The following is a 20,586-nucleotide window of genomic DNA, read 5'->3' on the forward strand; positions in this document are numbered from 1 at the left end:
AAACATATTAAATATATCATTTGATTTGTTATCATCAAAATAAGAATTGTAAGCCTTATTAGGCCAACAGGGACTAGCTATGTGCCGGTGGCGCTGTGTTCGCGGGTTGGCTACGGCCAACGCCATATGTCACGGGCCGGTTTCGAGCTGAAGAGTGTGACGACACTGAGGATTATTGATCATGTGTATGTATTGTGACGGGGCTGCGTATAAATGGCCGCCGTATGTGTGCATGTATGCACTGTGTAAATTAGTACTAGAATGCATTTAACTGCGTGTATGTTGTATCCTGATAACAATCAAATGCCACACACAGATATAACCTGTGTTCTTCCTTACTGAGAGGTGTCTCACCCCTACTGTATGTACATTTTTACAGGTCTTTCGGGTAATCGGAACTAATGTCCTGGTGTAGGGAGCGTAGTGGTCGGTGTACTGCGTTAGCGCTTGGGTAAGTGTTAGAACTGTAGTTTTGTTGGGTTGCCATTTTAAGTTGTATTTGGGCACCCAGTTTGTATGTTTTGTTAGAGTCATGTTCTGCTCTTGTATAGACTCTGGTATGGTACTGCATATGTTGATATAGAATGACTTTTTTCGCTGCATATATGATTATGATTGGATGTGTTTAGGGTGTCTGGGAACCCCACGGGGTCAGACCCTCATCCAGTGTACTGTATTTGTGATGATTTGTATGATACATGGATAGGTTATGTTACAATTTTCACCCCCAGGTCCCATTTCTAGGTTCGGGGCGTGACATTGCTGCACCACGAGATCCTTCAATTCAAAGGTCATACAACACACACTCTGATACCAATTTTTGTGAAAATAACGCCTCTTCAAACAATGCACAGCGGAATAAAACATTGTAAAGGATCAAACAATATCATATGCAACAATCTAAAATAGTGAAACATAGAATTATTCCGCAACCATAACAATATAAAGAGAGTAAAGAAAAGAGCAACAACACCAGGAATTATGTGGTTGGGCAAAACCTACATCCAAATGAGCAATCAGCAAGAGATTCACTATGAAAATAAAAAATACACACTCAATGATCTTCTCTCCTTCTCTCACCCCTCTCTTACTCTCTCTTACACATCAAAATATGCCCAGAAGAGCATATATAACAAGCTCGCGGAGGCTTCCCTCCAAATCCCCAACCGTCACACCGTTTACATTCAAAATTCAAATATTTTCTTGCAACCCGGGCACACTCGTCAACAAGAACAGGAGATTCGTCATCAAGTCCAAGAAGCCCACTCGTCGACTAGTCTATCATCTGATCGACAAGTCTTCTGCTCTGAGATTTTCTAACTCTCGATATCTATTCGTCGACGAGTCATTGTTGCTGCACCAACATATGTTTTTCCTCCCTTTGTTTATAAGCCCCCACGAAGTATAAGAGCCACACCATAAACAACATATTATTTTCTACATTTTATGTTTTTTCTTTGTTAAGATATTAATGAATAAAATAAAAGTGTGTTGTTGTTGTTGTTTTTTTTTTTTTTTATAAAAAATGTTATTTATATAAAATGTTGTAAAATTTTAAAAATAAATAAATTATATTTTTAAATAAGTACCCATTTATTAAACAAGTGAGTTTGAGTTTATATGTTAGCCACCCATTAGTAAACATGTCAACCTCAATATAAACTCGAACTCATTTAACTCCTACCTGTTTATGACTTGTCCAAACTCGATCCGCTAATCTGTTTTGTCACCCTAGAGATGCGATGCACATTAATGCTTTGACCAGTGTCCCCATGCATACATGCAATTGATAAAAAAGTATTTTAATTTGGTGGCCACGAGTACAAGATAGTGTCAGTTAGGAAAGTTCTTCAATCTTTTTTTCTTGCAATAATATAATTCTGAGCCTATTTTGATTTTTCACCAAGAATTTAGATTGTTAGCTTAAGCAAAACCATTATTCCATAGTTCTTATCTTGCCAACAATATTGTAATAGGCTAATTGTGTTGTTGGCAACCATTATTTTTAAAGCATTCCAAGGCTCTTGCGGTGGCATTAATGAGTATAGGCTGAGAAGAGCAAAAGAAGGCGTAATTGATTACTACAAATATTGCTAATAGCATGTTTGGCAATGCTCATTTTATGTTTGCAAAACATTTTACATGATCTTGATTCCGAACAAGTTTGAAAAAATAAATAAATAAAGAGGGGGGCAATGGAATCATCACTACATTAAAAAAAAAAAAATCAAAGAGTTTTGGTGAGAGGGCGGGGGTGCTAAACTAACGATCTGCTAACATAGATGTAATGAACCAAATCAAGGTCAAATCGTCTAAATAGAATCACTTTTCCCATTTTCTTAAGATCCGTTTGGTATTGTTGCTGTTTTTTTTTTTTTTTTTTTTCATTTTTATATAGTGAAGAAATAGATTATAAAATCATATTTGTTTATGTTGCTATTTTTCTATTTCTGTTGATAGTTTTCAGTTATTTGCGAAAAAAATTAAAAATTCAATTTTATGATTTTCAATTTTTGGGCAACCTATTGTAAAAATATTGTAGTATCTAGAATTAACTTTTAAAAAAAAATTAAATCATTCATTTTATCTATACCATTCAAATAACATTATTATAAAATATAATTAAAATAAAAAATGTTCATGAAATTTTTTAAAAATAAAAAATAATAAAAGCCATTACAAAATATTTTACTATATTACAATCGTGATAAGATTGTTCTTATAAAATAAATTTTTAAATATAATACGAGTGAAATCATAATTTAGTCCTTATACTATTAAGTAAATTCTATTTTAGTCCTTATGCTTTTAATTAGTGCAATTAAGGTATTGTATTTACTAATTTCATATAATTATTTTTTTATATTAATAAAATATAAAATTATTAGTAAATTTAATAAAGTTGCTTATGCATATAAAGTATAGAATTAATATTACACGTTGTACCACTTTTATCCTTAATAAGTTTATTGTTTTAAAGGAATCTCAAGAAGTTTTATTCATCATGAAGTAAATTATAACTTTAAGTGCATAATTAATATGAAATAATTTTAAAATCATATAAATATTTTTTCATAATTGATAATATAGGGACCTCAAATGATTCGACTAATCCAAGGGTGAAACTCGGAAGGGTCGTCCATTAATTTTAATTCTCCAATTCATAACCATTAAATTATATTAGACCATAACTTTAATTAAATAAAATAATATGTATAAGTCCTTAATTATGCAAATTGAAAGTATAGTGACTAAAATATATTTAACTAACATTGTAGAAGAACTAACAATTCTGGATCTCAGAGAGGACCCATTACTTGATTTAATTTTTAAAATATTGGGTCAAATTTAAAAAAAATGATTACCTATGAATATGTAGTTCAAGCTTACTACTATCATGTTTTGAAAAAATAATAATAATGAAAAATTATGTTCACAATTGACTGTTAGGCTTTGAGCCCAAGGTGGGGAAGTGTTTGAAAGCCCAAGTGGAATTCAAATTTTGGGCTATCCAAACATGTGGATCATCGCCCATGAGGGCCACGACCCAACCCGCGAGCCAGCCCGGCCCATCTCTGGACGACTGCGATTGGTCTGTGAGTCGTCCGTGTAAGCCTACATTGTTTGAATGGGAACTCAAAGCGGTCAAACACGGCTTCATCAACGGCTGGCAGAACATTCTGGAAACTCGGTGTTCGCGGCTATATAGACCACTCCTCCTCGATCTTCTCTCTCTCACTCAAACCCTATTTCCTTCTCGCAGTCTCAATTCTTAACTCTTTCTCTTACTCGTCGGCGGATTCAGAAGAGAAGGAAGAATGGCCGGGAAAGGCGAAGGGCCGGCGATCGGAATCGATCTGGGAACCACTTACTCCTGCGTTGGTGTTTGGCAACACGATCGCGTTGAGATCATAGCAAACGACCAAGGCAACAGAACAACCCCTTCCTATGTTGCGTTTACCGATACGGAGCGGCTGATCGGCGATGCAGCTAAGAACCAGGTCGCTATGAACCCTATCAACACCGTCTTCGGTAAGTTATCATCTTCACCGCTGTCGATTTGATTTCTCTTAGATCTTTCATCTGATTCCTGCAGTCTTAGATCCTGTGATCTTTTTTCAATCGTTGAGCGTGAGTCTTTGTAGCGATTTAGATCGAGTGCGGTATTATTTTTATTTAAACGCAAGTACTTGTTTGACCTAATTTAGGTGCGTTTGGTATTGACATGGGTTTCATAAGTGATGTAGTCGGCTAGATTTGTGGTTGTGGTTTCCTAACCGCTTATGGATGCTTGATATATATAACTTTTTCATGACCTAATGGTGGTAGTCAAGCAAGCATAATATTGCTTTCCTTCATGTGAAAGTCAAAATAATGTGGAGGATTCGAAGTTGAATTTTCTTAGATTTTTGTTTCATTTAGTTGTTTACCCACAAAAAAAAAAACAAGGCATGCTCAAATTGTTATACTTAATGCACTCTGATTGAATGAACTTTTAGATGAGCAAATTGTAGGTTGCGATCTGAAAAATTACTCTCTATCCCAAATAGCCTAACACATTTTGGATGTGGACTATAATAATAGGAAACAATTTGGAGCCAGTTCAAATTGCGTCACAACTCAAACGATTATTGATTCTATGATGAGCAGAACCAACTAATTAATAGAGGGAGCACATAGGTTTATTATATCGTATTGAATATAATACAATAAGGAACATGTGTTGAACATGCATTGGCTTTCTTTTCCGTCTCCTAACCCTGATTAGGAGCACATACATGCTTCGTGAGATGGTAGCTGACAGCAATTGTATATGTTGTGATAAAGCAAATTATTTTCTTGAATTTGAAATTTGATTTAGATTTCATTATGTATTTTAAACCAAAAATAGGGCTTACGTATAATGCACTTTTAGGATTACCACAAATTAGGGCTTGGAAAACGCTAAAATAAAGTCATTCCTAATTTGTTTAATTTTTTTAAAAAAATATTGAAATCATTTTAAATCATTTTAAAAACTGATTAATAGTGGGAGCACATACATGATTCGTGAGATAGTAGTTGACAGCAATTTGTATATTTTGTGATAAAGCAAATTATTTTCTTGGAAATTTGAAATTTCATTTGGAAATCCTTATTTATGCAAAACCAAAATTCTTGGCATGGGTTAATACAGGGTAACCAATCATAATGGGTTTCACAGTTTTAGACTTCCAGATGTACCATTCAAATCAATGGGTGTACCGGTTTGTGTCTAAAACAAGAAGTATAGAACAATCATTAACTTGGATCACACATACACTCCTTGAGTTTTTTATTTTTAAATAAATTCAAATCCAAATGTCAATTTTGGAGGCTAAAGTTGTCTGGTGCTTGTTTTCCTAAATATGTATGCTTCAATTATCTATACAGTTTGAGGAATAGAGACGTTTGTCCTTTCCATTACTTACCCTTGCAACTGTACTGTTCAGATTTTTTTGACTTGTTCAAAGTGCAGTATTTTTTATATTTCTATTGTTGTTTTCCCTTCTGGCAGATGCTAAGCGCTTGATTGGTAGGAGATTTAGTGATGCCTCAGTTCAGAGTGACATAAAATTGTGGCCTTTCAAACTCATTCCTGGTGCTGGGGACAAGCCAATGATTGTGGTCAGCTATAAGGGTGAGGACAAGCAGTTCGCTGCTGAAGAGATCTCATCTATGGTTCTCATTAAGATGCGTGAGATTGCAGAGGCCTACCTTGGTTCAAATGTGAAGAATGCTGTTGTCACTGTTCCTGCATACTTTAATGACTCCCAGCGCCAGGCTACCAAGGATGCTGGTGTCATTGCAGGTCTCAATGTTATGCGGATTATTAACGAGCCAACTGCTGCTGCTATTGCCTATGGTCTTGACAAGAAGGCAACCAGTGTTGGCGAGAAGAATGTGCTCATCTTTGATCTTGGGGGCGGCACTTTTGATGTCTCCCTCCTCACTATTGAAGAGGGTATATTTGAAGTGAAAGCAACAGCTGGAGATACTCACCTTGGTGGGGAGGATTTTGACAACAGGATGGTGAATCATTTTGTTCAGGAGTTTAAGAGGAAGCATAAGAAGGACATTACGAATAACCCTAGAGCCTTGAGGAGACTGAGGACATCATGTGAGAGGGCAAAGAGGACTCTCTCTTCCACTGCTCAAACCACTATTGAGATTGATTCTTTGTTTGAGGGTGTTGATTTCTACTCCACCATTACCCGAGCCAGATTTGAGGAGCTGAACATGGATCTCTTCAGAAAGTGCATGGAACCTGTGGAGAAATGCTTGAGAGATGCTAAAATGGACAAGAGCACTGTCCATGATGTTGTCCTTGTTGGTGGATCTACAAGAATTCCAAAGGTTCAGCAGCTGTTGCAGGACTTTTTTAATGGGAAGGAGCTCTGCAAGAGCATCAATCCTGATGAAGCCGTTGCATATGGTGCTGCTGTGCAAGCTGCCATTTTGAGTGGTGAAGGCAATGAGAAGGTCCAGGACCTCCTATTGTTGGATGTCACTCCTCTCTCTCTTGGGCTGGAGACTGCTGGAGGAGTCATGACCGTGTTGATTCAGAGAAACACCACCATCCCAACCAAGAAGGAACAGGTTTTCTCTACTTACTCAGATAACCAACCTGGTGTGTTGATTCAGGTATATGAAGGTGAGAGAACCAGAACCAGAGACAACAACTTATTGGGTAAATTTGAGCTTTCCGGTATTCCCCCAGCTCCCAGGGGTGTTCCTCAGATCACTGTTTGCTTCGACATTGATGCAAATGGTATCTTGAATGTCTCTGCGGAGGACAAAACTACAGGACAGAAGAACAAGATCACAATCACCAATGACAAGGGCAGGCTGTCAAAAGAGGAAATCGAGAAGATGGTTCAGGAAGCAGAGAAGTACAAATCTGAGGATGAGGAACATAAGAAGAAGGTCGAGGCTAAGAATGCACTCGAGAACTATGCATATAACATGAGGAATACGGTGAAGGATGAAAAGATTGGGGCTAAGCTGAACCCAGCGGACAAGAAAAAGATTGATGATGCTATCGAGCAAGCAATTCAGTGGCTGGACAGCAACCAGCTTGCCGAAGCAGATGAGTTTGAAGATAAGATGAAGGAGCTTGAGAGCATTTGCAACCCCATCATTGCGAAGATGTACCAAGGTGCAGGTGCCGAGGCAGGTGCCTCCATGGATGAAGACGCTCCTTCTGGAGGAAGTGGTGCTGGCCCCAAGATTGAGGAAGTTGACTAGATAGATATTGATTGGTTTTTCTCCATGAATTTCGTATTTATTACTTTTAAAAATTCACATTGATGGGTCTCTTCAGGAGCCACATTGGAATTTTTTTTCATGGCCTTGAATGCAGGGCCTTGGTTTTGAATTATTGTGGTTGGGTTTATATTTTAGGTTTGTTCTCATTCAGTTGCAATACTATTTTTAATGACATATGAGCAAAGTTGAAATAATACTTTGGTTTTTGCTCAATTCTCTTGGAAGAATTTTTCTGGCGTATTTGCTTGAGATTGGATGTTGGTGGCGTTTGATTGAATCTGAATAATGAAATATTGTCGCAAAACGCAGTTTTTCTTCATTTTGTGGGGGGTAATAATCTGAAAGCTTTGAGGTAAATAAAATATGAACATCAAGTAAGGATTTAATATCCAATTATAGTTTAGTTATAAATTAATCATGAACTATTGATATTTTAGCCATAAATAATTATTGACGGATTATGAGATTTCATTATGTAATGAATGTTTAAGCAAGGAAACGAAATTTTGCAACAAAATGAAAAAATCTCCTTTCTTCTAGCAAATTACAACCAATTTTCTTAATTAGCATTTGGTGAAGCAAAACAAGACATTTGGCAATAAAATTAATTGAAGGATTGAAATCTCAGTTATTCAAAAATAAATGAATATAAAGTCATAAAATCCTGTCAAATATATATAACACAAGCTAATGAAAAAGCTGAAAATGAACTCTTAACATGGAACCAAAATCCAGACAGAAGAAAAAGAAAGAAAAGCATATTTTAAGGGCAGAAGGGTCGACCCAACCGAGTCCTATGACTCGGAATGGTGAAGTGCCTGAGCCTCCCCTCCTGCTCCCTCAAGTACCCTTCACAAAGAAACGCCTTTGAGAACTCATCCTCCACCGCTCTATCCACATCGTGCACGAACACCTCCGTCTCCCCCTCCTCCCTGTTCCGCCCCATCAGCCCCGCCGTGTAGATCGCAGTCATCCGCCCCGGCGCCGCCTCGTGGTACCCCGTCGGCGCGTCCACCATTATCAAATCCCACTCAACCTCGTACACCTCCGCCGGAAACCCCTTCAGCGCCAGCCCGCACTTGGACAATCTCGGGTCCCCCACCACCCTGCACTCCTCCTCCCTCCCGATCTTCATGAGCCCCTCGGCCTCGCTCACCTTGGTGTCGTACCCGACGTGGTACGACTCCAGCCCCGGCAATCGCTCCTTGATCTGGTCGATCCACGCCTTGTCCTCTTCGAGGAAGACGGTGCGGCCGCCGTGGTTGAGCGCCGTCCACATGGGGCTGTCGTGGCCGAGGCCGAACACCAGGAAGTTGCAGGGGGATTTCCTCTCTAGGACTCTGGCGCTGACGGAAATTTCTTTGAGGGTTTGCTGTGGGGTAATGTTGGAGGTTGCGTAGTGGATGAGGGTGTGGGCGAGGGAGGGTGTGATTTTGGTGCAGGTGGGTGTGAGGGGCTCGCAGGGGATCGATTGGGGTTGGGGGTCCAGAGGAGCGGTGGTTGAGTTGGAGATTGGGTGGGTTTGGGCGTTTTTGACGGGGGATGGGTTTTGTTGGGAAGACAAGAAGCTGGATCGCAGAATCAAGCAGAGGAGGAGGAAGAAGAAGAAGCAGAGCAGGAGGAGTTTCAGGTTCATCGGGTATGGGGTTTTGGCCCTCATTGCTTATTTTCCTAAGAGAGAGAGAGAGAGAGAGAGAGAGAGAGAGAGAGAGAGAGATGGATTGTGAGGTTTGATGGGTTCTTAGCTCTACAGCTTCTTGATGATGGAGGGAGCTGGAGCTCTGTGGCAAAATGCCTGAAGTACTTCAAGAATACATTGAGGAAAGGAGACTTAAGAGGAAGAAGCAGAACACAAGAAGGAGGATTTATTTATTCTTTTTTTTTTTAATTTGGTAAATTCTTAAGAGAGACGCAAGCAACACTGGGTTCACCCAGAAAATAAAAAATAAAAAATAAAAATAAAGAAAAGGGAGAAAGAAGACAGAGGGAGGTTTGATGGATGATGCCATGATAGGGACAAGGGAACGACTCAACGACCCATGTGATTAAGGGTTGGTGGGGGCTTAGGGTTGGCAACAAGAGCATCATTGGTGAGAGGGTTCATAATTGGAGACATTATACGCCAATTCCTCTTTTCTACTTATTGATATATTTTAGATATTAAATATGGGATAAATTAATTTTATATTTATTAATATTATATATATAAAGAAAATAGATATACAAAACACATGAGATTCTCTATATAATTTTTTGAATAGTTATAGCATTTGTTGGAGGAGTTAATGATGATTAATGACTTTATAATTAATTAAAACCTTTGACAATTTGGTTTCTCGGTTTGGCTTAAGAATTTAAAACATGTGTACTTTATTTGATTGATTTCTATATTTACATAACACCTCATTTAAGTTTAAAAAAAAAAAAAAATTGTGAGTGAGATTGTTGAGTAATTATATAGGCATGCAATCGTTTTAGTCAAGACTAATGCATTTCCATGTCACAATTGATCATAAAATTTTAATTAAATATATGAATGTAGGAATTTGACACTCATCCACATTTGAGGGCTTGACGGTTTCGTTACTTGTAGGAGGTAAGATTCCATATGTTTCTTTGATGTCATCCATAAGATACAAAATTTAAAATAATTTTAGTAAAGTCTTATTGGAATATGAAATTCGAAGATTGGATTTGACTTTGTGTAGATATATCTATAAGAAGTTTAGTACAGATTTATACTAAGTTTAATAATCTCAGAGTTTACATAAACGGAAAAATCAGGTTTATTTTGTATATTTGCTACTTTTAAAAAGATTAATATTGCAGTAGTAGTCGTTTATATTTTGAATGAGTGCATATGAAATAAGCAAAAAGAGACACGTAAGTCAAAGATTGATGATGAATGACACTTACAAAAAATGAGGAGGAAATGACATCGTGAGTACAGTATTTTTGGAATATTTTATAATAACTCATAATTGATTTGTTTTTTTCATAATTGAGGTATAGATATTTAGTTAAAGCCCTATATGAATGGGCCTATCTTTGAGTTAGGGCCCACATGAGGAGTCTTTCCTTTATTAAAGTCCAAGCCAATTCATAAATCCAATTAGTCCACAACATTCCACATGCCCAGCTCGTGACCTAAGGAGACACAATTAACTAAGCCCATTCACCCTCACCAACTCAAGCCCTTAAGCCCATAACCCACTGAAAAAAGAGTGTCTTTAATTTTTTTTTCGTGCATCCATATAATAGAACCGTGAGCATTGGTGCTGTAACCAGTGCTCGTTAAAATCAAACTAATGATAGACTTATGCTTTTTCTCTGTTTGAACTCCTGTGATGTTTAAAATAATGCTTTCCAAAATCAGATCATGCTCAGTATACATAATCTGAACCAATGTTCATGATGTTCTTGGATTGGGATAGAACTATAATTAGTCTTAGAAAATTTTGGTTGAAGCATTGTTGTGATGGAACTTGAATGATAGTGTTGAGATTATCGGTGTGGAGTCGCCGACAGCCACATCAACCCAGCCGCTAGCTTGGACGTTGAAGACCGGCGGCCACCTACTCTACAGATAATGTTGACATTTAGCCACTGCCCTTTGAATTCTTTGCTCCCCCTTTTGTATATATATACGTGTGTGTGGAGCTGTGTATGTGTGGGTTGTAGTGAGGTGTGTTGCAGAGAGAGCTGTGAGTGGTGTATGTGTTGTGCGCAGAGTGTGTTGTGTGCAGAGAACAGAGAGTTGTGGTGAGAGAGAGAGAGAGAGAGAGAGAGAGAGAGAGAGAGAGAGAGTTGAGCAGTGTGGCTCCTCTTGTAATCTTTCTCCCAGTTTATAGTGCAGTGGTGTGTGCTCCCATGGACGTAGGTCAGATTCGACCGAACCACGTAAATCCGGTGTTCCAATGTGGATATGCTTTATCTTTCTTCGTGTGGGATTGTTGCTTCAGGTTTAATTCCCCAACAATTGGTATCAGAGCTTGGTTGGAGTAGAATCGCCAGATCAGGGAAATATTCCCGGATTTTGAGCCTCTATCCAGCAGCTCAAAATTTAATTTGGAGACCACCATCGAACTCCTCTCGTCGAGACGAAGCAAACGGTGTCAACCAGAGCGCCAAACGACTTCAGATAACCCCGCACGGGCCTACACGTGCTGCCAACGTCCAGGGGACATTTCCACGCGCCGACGAGGAATCGGCAGCTTCCCATACGCGCGACCACGCGCCGGAGAACAGATGAAGGTTGAAGACGAGTGACGTCAGTGCCACATCACACGTCCACGTCAGCCAGGACCCACGCCCCATCAGCACGCCACGTCAGCGCCCAGCAAGCCGCCACGTGGCTCCGAGTAAGCGCCTAGTCAGCAACCGCGGCAGCGCCACGTCATCGACCGAGTCAATCGCCTCGTCAGCTGGGCACCACGCCACGTCATCAGTGGGTCCCACAGTAGGCCCCACAGTGTCACGTCAGCAGACGGTTTCGTTAACAACGTCACTAATGTCGTCAAAGAATATTTCGTCCGTGAGAGGAATATTCCGTTAAGTTGTCCAGAGTTGACCAGATTTGACCAAAAGTTTGACCAGGCTTTTCGAAGCCATTTCGGATCTGTTTTTCGAGCGACTTAAGTCATTTCTAGGGTTTTTGGCCGTTCCGGATCCAACCGTGCTGTCCGTTTGAGCTAATTCTGTCTTTAGATCAGTAAATCGAGATGTCAAACAAAAAGAGCTCTCGGATCGAGATGTTTGATGGCACGAACTTCGATTCTAGAAAATGCAAATAGAGGACTATTTGTTTGGTAAGGAGTTGCACTTACCACTGATGGAGAAGTCAAAGTCCATGAAGCAGGGCGAGTGGGAGTTGTTTGACCGAAAAGCTCTCGGAGCTATCAGGATGACGTTGGCAAAGTTTGTTGCCTTCAACATCAAGCACTTGACAACCACCAAGTCCCTTATGGATGCACTATCTAACATGTACGAGCAGCCTTCAGCCGCAAACAAGGTACATCTCATGAAAAGACTGTTTACAATAAGCATGTCTGCAGGTGAGAGTTTCAGCAGACATTTGAATAACTTCAATGAGTTGTCTTATCAACTCGCCTCAGTTGGGATAACGTTTGATAATGAGATTCGGACCCTATTGATTCTCAGTCAATTGCATGAAAGTTGGAATGGTGTCATTACTGCCATCAGTAGCTCCGTAGGAAAATCGAAGCTTGTATACGATGAAGTCGTCAGCATGATTTTGACAGAGAAAATAAAAATGCAGTCAAACCATGGATCCACTTCGAGTTCAGCCTTAAACATGGAGAGTCGAGGTAGAGGAAACATGCATGGACGATCAAACAACCGAGGCAGATCTGGACCCAGACGATCTAAATCCAGAAATCCCAAAGGTACTCAAGACACAGGTTCCCAGAGCACAAAAGTTATTGCGTGCTGGAACTGTGGAAAGACTGGTCATTACAAGAACCAGTGCAAGAGTCAGAAGAAAGAATTTGATACGACGGCAAAGACAAAAGCAAATATTGCTTCCGAGAATGATGAGATGTTGATCTGCTCTTTTGAAAGCAAGCATAAGTCTTGGGTCTTAGACTCCGGAGCCTCATTTCATGCCACTTGCTGCAGAGATTGCCTAGAGGAGTACATACCAGGTGATTTCGATAAGGTGTACCTTGGCAACGATCAACCTTGCGACGTAATCGGTAAGGGAGTTGTGAAGATCAATATAAACAAGTCAGTGTGGAAGCTGAAGGATGTCAGACATATTCCAGACCTGAGAAAGAATTTGATCTCAGTTGGTCAACTGGCAGATGAGGGATACACAACGAAATTCATTGGCGATGAATGGAAAGTTTCAAAGGGTGTACTTACGATTGCGCGAGTTAAGAAAAGCGGAACACCTTTTCTAACCTCCAATGTCTTCATGTCTATTTCAGTTGCTGCAAGAAATGACGACAGTAACATCTGGCACCAACGACTTGATCACATGAGTAAGAAGGAACTCAGGGTGATGCACTCAAAGGGAAAATTGAGTGGTCTACAGTCAATGTAGATTGACGTGTGTGAGCATTGTATAGTCGGGAAACAGAAGAGAGTCAGTTTCCAGATAAACACCTGTGCCCCAAAGAAGTGTATCAGGACACAACAGCAGAATGCCGAATATCCTTAGGCGGAGGAACCAGTGGAGCAGATCGTCGCACCACTGTCTCCTACTCTAACTCCAGAGCTTAGGAGATTTACTCGGCCTCATGTACCAGACAAAAGGTATATAGATTACTTACTTCTTACAGATGGAGGAGAGCCCAAATGCTGTGATGAAACATGTCAGGTGGCAAATACAAGCAAGTAGGAGCTTGCAATGAAGGATGAGATGAAGTCCCTCACCTCCAACAGAACATGGGAACTAGTTGAGTTGCCCAAAGGTAAGAAGGTCTTTCACAACAAGTGGGTGTACAGAATCAAAAAGAAGCATGACGGCTCCAGAAGGTACAAGCCTCGGTTGGTAGTCAAAGGCTTCGAACAGAAGGAAGAGATTGACTACACCGACATCTTTGCACCAGTTGTGAAGTTGACAACCATCAGATTAGTCCGCAAAAATCTAGCAGACAGGAAGGTGGTGATGAGAGAGAAGCTGAAGTTGTGCTCAACTTCAGTTGGTCTTCATGCTTGAAGACAGATATGAGCACATCATTTGCCTATACACTAGTTGAGATGTTGTCTCCGTCTCAAAGTGGGAGATTGTTGAGATTATTGGTGTGGAGTCGCCAACAGCTGCACTAGCTCAACCGCTAGCTTGGACGTTGAAGGCGGCCACATACTTTGCAGACAATGCTGACATTTAGCCACCGCCCTTTGAATTCTTTGCTCCCTCTTGTGTGTATATATACATGTGTGTGGAGCTGTGTATGTGTGGGTTGTAGTGAGGTGTGTTGCAGAGAGAGCTGTGAGTGGTGTATGTGTTGTGTGCAGAGTGTGTTGTGTGCAGAGAGCAGAGAGTTGTGATGAGAGAGAGAGAGAGAGAGAGAGAGTGAGAGTTGAGCAGTGTGGCTCCTCTTGTAATTTTTCTCCCAGTTTATAGTGTAGTGGTGTGTGCTCCTGTGGACGTAGGTCAGATTCGAACGAACCACGTAAATCCGGTATTCCAGTGTGGATATGCTTTATTTTTCTTCGTGTGGGATTGTTGCTCCAGGTTTAATTCCTCAACAGATAGTGTGTGCATCATCGAATTCAAAAACATCCTTATGCATAGATGAGTGAGTTCTTTGGGTATTGGATTATCTAGCTCGTGAAAATAGAATAGAAAGTCCTTGCACATGACTACCCCAAACCAAATCCCCAAGAAATCCAAATCAAATCATAGAAAATTGAATCTCAGGGGATCAAAATCAAAATCATGTATCCACACTTTAATGCATCATCCTTCTTGGTCTAGAGAAGATTAGATCAATATGCACTACCTTTGATGATAATACATAATTATAAAAGCATTTCATCTCATGGAGACTCTGCCACCAAAAGGGGAAAAAGAAAACTTAATTGGGCATTGTTTAATTATTTTACTATTGCCAATATAAATAAAGTTGGTTTTCAACTTTGACAAAGGCATCAGAGTACTAAACAAAAAAAAAGGCATCAGAGTTCTTTCTTGGAGTATAATATTCTAAATCATACGATCATATCTAATTTATTTATCTTTATAGGTGTTCAATTTAGGAGCAACCTAATTGAGTTTTAATCCTGTCCAGCATTCACGGATGAAGCATATTCAGATTGACTTACATTTTGTTCGTGATATTGTGCAAAAGGGTACCCTAAATGTTCTTCATGTTAATACTCAAGATCAACTCGCTGATCTCTTAACACAACTTTTGTCAAGGCCACGTACAAAAATTCTCAGAAACAAGATTGGGGTAGCTGATGGCACCTCCATCTTGTGGGGGCGTATAAACAACGATTCATCAAATTTCGGTGAAGATCAAACAAGTAGCAAATCAAGCAACAATCATAGGTCAATAGCAAGCAAATCAAAGATTGAATATTGAATTTTGAATTTTGATTCTGTTTTTAAAAGTTGTAATTGATCGAATTCTTAACCTTATTTTTAGCATTTACTTGTATAACTAGCTTGTAAATCCTGTATATATTCTACACGAAACTATGTAGTTTTTGTATGCGTGTGTATGTGCGTGCGTGCTGCAATACAATTGTTCTTCTTTGAAAACAAATACCCAGTGCATATTTACTTTTTTATCACAATTATGATCTTCATTTTCTAACAAAACAATAATTATAAGATCTTTTTTTTCTTTTTGCTAAATCAAGGGAGGGGGAAAGTGGTGTCGATGTACATGATTCTAATTTCTAAGCCTCCAATTTATGACATGGGCCTGCTGGTAACTTGGATAGATCCAAACCCGTCTGGCCCATGGGTCGTGACAGGCGGACCTAACCCGATTAATTCCGCTGCCCGCGCGGAGCATGTGATGAGGAATATTCTGGAACCCTAACTCTTCTCACTATAAATATTCTCTTTCTCTGCTTGCAGCCGTTCTCACTTCGATCTCGCTCCAGCTCGAGCCCTTAAACTTGCTGAATCTTTTCGGAGCGAGAACGAAGAATGGCCGGTAAAGGTGAAGGTCCGGCGATCGGAATAGATCTGGGCACTACCTACTCATGTGTTGGAGTTTGGCAGCACGATCGTGTTGAGATCATAGCCAATGATCAAGGCAACAGGACTACGCCTTCCTATGTCGGCTTCACCGATACGGAGCGTTTGATCGGTGATGCTGCTAAGAATCAGGTTGCTATGAACCCTACCAACACTGTATTCGGTAAGTTATCGTCATTTTCATCTTCCTCTTGTGTCCTAGTTGTGAATCTTCTTTGTTACATGATCTCGTACACTGTAGTCGAAATTTTTATTTTTTTATCCTTTTATTTTGTTAGCATTGAGTTTATTTAACTTCTTTAGTCCAGTGTGATCTGTTCTTAACGGGAATGCAATTATTTGTTCAATGTATTTAGGTGTGTGTGCTATTGTTGTTGTCTTCACTTGAGGCTTGAGGTCATTGTACTTGTTTGCTTTTTAAGAATGAGTTGTTTGCATTATTTCAGCAAGCCTGGAACTGACCCATGATATTTGTGCCGGTATGTGCACTGTTGTTTTAGCTCTCACGTGAGAGTCAAAGTTGATTTGAAACTATTAATTCGTTCGAGGTTTACTTCAATTACTGAACGTAATTTGAGCTTTTATTTTCGGGAGAGCCTTTCTGCCCTTCTTTCCCTAATATGGAATGAAACTGCTAAGCATGCCTTTGGGCCTGGACCACATAATCTCTTTAACCTTCAGAGTCAGATGCATGCTTGTTTTTGCTGTTAATCTTGTCCGATCTACTCGGTTTTGGAACCAAAAGGGCCTTGAAGTCATATTGTGTTAACTCTGCCGTTAGGAGTGAGATTCCATGTCCACTGCACATTATATATGAATTGACACAAGAAATAGATGAATGAACAGTCTTGTTAGCATTGAGACCTTTGTGCGGAAGGTTAGGTGTGAAAGCATCCAAATTTGGAACTCAGATTGGAAACGAGTGGTATCATCCCAATGGGAAAGGGAATTGGTCACTACCCCTCATGGCTTTGTGTCATGGACCGACTATTTTCATACCGTTGTGAAATGTGAAATGGTCGTGCGGTGCTAGCTAGAGCACTCTTGTTTAACTAGTCAGTCCTATCGTTTAGTAACATTCATTTACAAAACATTTTCATTAGCATTCAATCAAATAGCAGCGGAAACATAAGCAATCATGAAAGCATTGGCAAATAAACAGTAAACATTGAATCTACGCAATTCTATCGTGTGTTTAGCGAGGGAGGCAAGTAGGCTAAACACGTTGACAATAGCTAGTGAGTTTTAAAATGACGGATGAACACTTATCCTCCCCTAAAAAGGTTTTTATGTAATTATCATTCTAGTGCTAGGAACCATCAAGTTTAGTTCGTGACACTTTGGGTCCTTTATGCAGAAATTGGAATTATGAAAATGTATGAAGTATTTCTTTTTTAAAATGGTATTATCAGGGCAATATTGCCACTATGAAGCGTTAAAACCCATACCACCTCTGCCTCCCTTAGTTTTTTTAACCCCGAGTGTCAGGATTGGCAATCAAGGTTTGGCAATGCTCCTCACTAGGAGCAATTCCTATTTCAGTTGCATTGCTTTTGATTGGTTGCTGCACAAGCCAATGTTTAGATTGTTACAACAGTTTGTAAAAGGTGAATCACTAGAAAAAAACATGGTTGAAGGTGTGTAAAGGTGCTTTTCTTTTATTTATGGCTGCAAATGGTGTAAATAGGTTTAAGTGAATCTACTCTATTTGACCAAGTTCATTATACAAGTGAACATTGACTATTTCAAAGCAATTAGCAATGTGGCGAACAAAATTTTGGATTGTCTCCCGAAAGCTTTTAAGAAAAAATTTTATTTGTGGTTTTTTCTTTTTGTTTTTGTTTTTGTTTGTAAGGATATTGTGCGTTCTGTGATACTCAGTTCATTTATGTGGTTCTGGACTTAATTAATGTACCTTCAATTAAGCTATACTCTTCTATTTTCCCCCATACTATGCATTAATATTTTCTTAAAATCAAGGCAATCACTTCCGGTAATTGTTACACACTTATATGCTAGAATGATTTCTATTTAAACATTGTGAATACACATGGAAAATCCACACAAAGTTGGATTGTCATACACAGTTCATTTGCATTTCTGAGATAACTTTTATGTTTTAAGTAAACAAAATTTAGTCTGGTTGTTGGATGGTGTTGAAGTTGACAATCCCCATATTATGTGGATATGAGCTTATCAAGTGAAATGTGCATATTTTACTTCAACAATTTAATAAAATGGTTTTTAAATTTTTTGTATATGTTTTTCTGCACATTGCCAGATGCAAAGCGCTTGATCGGTAGGAGATTCAGTGATGCCCCAGTTCAGAGTGACATAAAATTGTGGCCTTTCAAAGTCATTGCTGGTCCTGGGGACAAGCCAATGATTGTGGTCAACTACAAGGGCGAAGAGAAGCAGTTTGCGGCTGAGGAAATCTCATCCATGGTTCTCATAAAGATGCGTGAGATTGCAGAGGCCTACCTTGGTTCAACTGTGAAGAATGCTGTTGTCACTGTTCCTGCATATTTCAATGACTCGCAGCGGCAGGCTACTAAGGATGCTGGTGTCATTGCTGGTCTCAATGTCATGCGTATTATTAATGAGCCAACCGCCGCTGCTATTGCCTATGGTCTTGACAAGAAAGCTACCAGTGTTGGTGAGAAGAATGTGCTCATCTTTGATCTTGGTGGTGGCACTTTTGATGTCTCCCTCCTCACTATTGAAGAGGGTATTTTTGAAGTGAAAGCAACAGCTGGAGACACCCATCTGGGAGGAGAAGATTTTGACAATAGAATGGTGAATCATTTTGTTCAAGAGTTCAAGAGAAAGAACAAGAAGGACATCAGCAATAACCCTAGATCATTGAGGAGACTGAGGACCTCGTGTGAGAGGGCAAAGAGGACTCTTTCCTCCACTGCTCAGACCACTATTGAGATTGACTCTTTGTTTGAGGGTATTGACTTCTACTCAACAATTACCCGTGCCAGATTTGAGGAGCTCAACATGGATCTCTTCAGAAAGTGCATGGAGCCTGTGGAGAAATGCTTGAGAGATGCTAAAATGGACAAGAGCAGTGTCCATGATGTTGTTCTTGTTGGTGGCTCTACTAGGATCCCCAAGGTGCAGCAGCTGTTGCAGGACTTCTTTAACGGGAAGGAGCTTTGCAAGAGCATAAATCCTGATGAAGCAGTTGCCTATGGTGCTGCTGTTCAAGCTGCTATTTTGAGTGGCGAGGGCAATGAGAAGGTTCAGGACCTCCTGTTGTTGGATGTCACCCCTCTCTCCCTTGGTTTGGAAACTGCTGGAGGAGTCATGACTGTGTTGATCCCGAGGAACACCACCATCCCAACAAAGAAGGAACAGGTGTTCTCTACCTACTCAGATAACCAACCTGGTGTGTTGATTCAGGTGTATGAAGGCGAGAGAACCAGAACTAGAGATAATAACTTGCTGGGTAAATTTGAGCTCTCGGGCATTCCTCCTGCCCCCAGGGGTGTTCCTCAGATCACTGTTTGTTTTGACATCGATGCAAATGGTATATTGAATGTCTCTGCTGAGGACAAAACAACTGGGCAGAAAAACAAGATTACGATCACCAATGACAAGGGCAGGCTGTCAAAAGAGGAAATTGAGAAGATGGTCCAAGAAGCAGAGAAGTACAAGTCTGAGGATGAGGAACATAAGAAGAAGGTGGAAGCTAAGAATGCCCTTGAGAACTACTCGTACAACATGAGGAACACCATAAAGGACGAGAAGATTGGCGACAAGCTGAACCCTGCAGACAAGAAAAAGATTGAAGATGCAATTGAACAAGCCATTCAGTGGCTTGACAGCAACCAACTGGCAGAAGCAGATGAGTTTGAGGATAAGATGAAGGAGCTTGAGAGCATTTGCAACCCCATCATTGCTAAGATGTACCAAGGTGCAGGTGCTGATATGGGTGGCTCTATGGATGAGGATGCTCCTGCCAGCGGTGGTCCTGGCCCCAAGATTGAGGAGGTCGACTAAATCTATTCATGTAGGCTAGTTTCATATTTTTATTTCGACTGGTGTGTTAGATAGCTAGCTTTATCGGCACTGTGATTTGAATTATTTTCATGGCTAGGAAGGACACCGTGGATTCCAAGTTTTGCTGCTTTTAAGTGCTCATTTCCCATTTTGGGTTATCTCATGTATGAGACAATTGAATTAGAAGTATTGGTGCTTCCATCTCCTGTGTGTGTTTTGCTTCATGCTTAGTCACCCCCCATCCTATTCTATACACCGTAGAAATTATGTTGTTTGCCCAACTATATTGAAATCTTTCAGGCAGTCTGAGGGAACTACAAGTTGCAAATCCTCTGGGCGCCTCAAGGTACTCGGGAACTTAAAGATTTATATTTTGTTTGAATGTGTGAATGGAATGAAATAGAATAGAAATGACTTCATAATTTTATATTTTGTAATATAAATTTTATTCCATTATTCTCTTGTTTAATTCCATTTAGACATACGAAAATATGCCTAAGTATCAAACAAGGTAGAAGCTAAGGTAGCTTTTTAAAATATTAAATGAAAGTAAATGCAATGAAAAATAATCAGGTAGACATGCCAAAGTGGATTGAACTATTTGTGGTGGA

At 39.7% G+C, this 20,586-nt stretch overlaps 3 protein-coding genes across 3 annotated transcripts; 2 read left to right on the top strand and 1 right to left on the bottom strand.

Moving 5' to 3' along the window:
* The first annotated feature begins 3,617 nt into the window (after positions 1-3,617).
* On the top strand, positions 3,618-7,500 carry LOC131149542 (heat shock 70 kDa protein 1-like). The gene is made up of 2 exons (XM_058100086.1): positions 3,618-4,032; positions 5,537-7,500. The coding sequence occupies exons 1-2, from the start codon at positions 3,819-3,821 to the stop codon at positions 7,264-7,266; spliced, it is 1,944 nt and encodes a 647-aa protein (XP_057956069.1). The 5' UTR covers positions 3,618-3,818; the 3' UTR covers positions 7,267-7,500.
* Positions 7,501-7,891: 391 nt separating this feature from the next.
* LOC131149544 (glucuronoxylan 4-O-methyltransferase 3-like) lies at positions 7,892-9,262 on the bottom strand. Its single transcript, XM_058100087.1, has one exon. It carries the CDS (start codon positions 8,945-8,947, stop codon positions 8,051-8,053), a length of 897 nt encoding a protein of 298 aa, XP_057956070.1. The 5' UTR covers positions 8,948-9,262; the 3' UTR covers positions 7,892-8,050.
* Positions 9,263-15,784: 6,522 nt separating this feature from the next.
* LOC131149545 (heat shock cognate 70 kDa protein 2-like) lies at positions 15,785-20,179 on the top strand. Its single transcript, XM_058100088.1, has 2 exons — positions 15,785-16,130; positions 18,249-20,179. The coding sequence occupies exons 1-2, from the start codon at positions 15,917-15,919 to the stop codon at positions 19,973-19,975; spliced, it is 1,941 nt and encodes a 646-aa protein (XP_057956071.1). The 5' UTR covers positions 15,785-15,916; the 3' UTR covers positions 19,976-20,179.
* The last annotated feature ends 407 nt before the right edge of the window (positions 20,180-20,586 follow it).

Source organism: Malania oleifera, chromosome 2 (assembly GCF_029873635.1).
Source record: "Malania oleifera isolate guangnan ecotype guangnan chromosome 2, ASM2987363v1, whole genome shotgun sequence".
Classification (NCBI taxonomy): Eukaryota; Viridiplantae; Streptophyta; class Magnoliopsida; order Santalales; family Ximeniaceae; genus Malania; species Malania oleifera.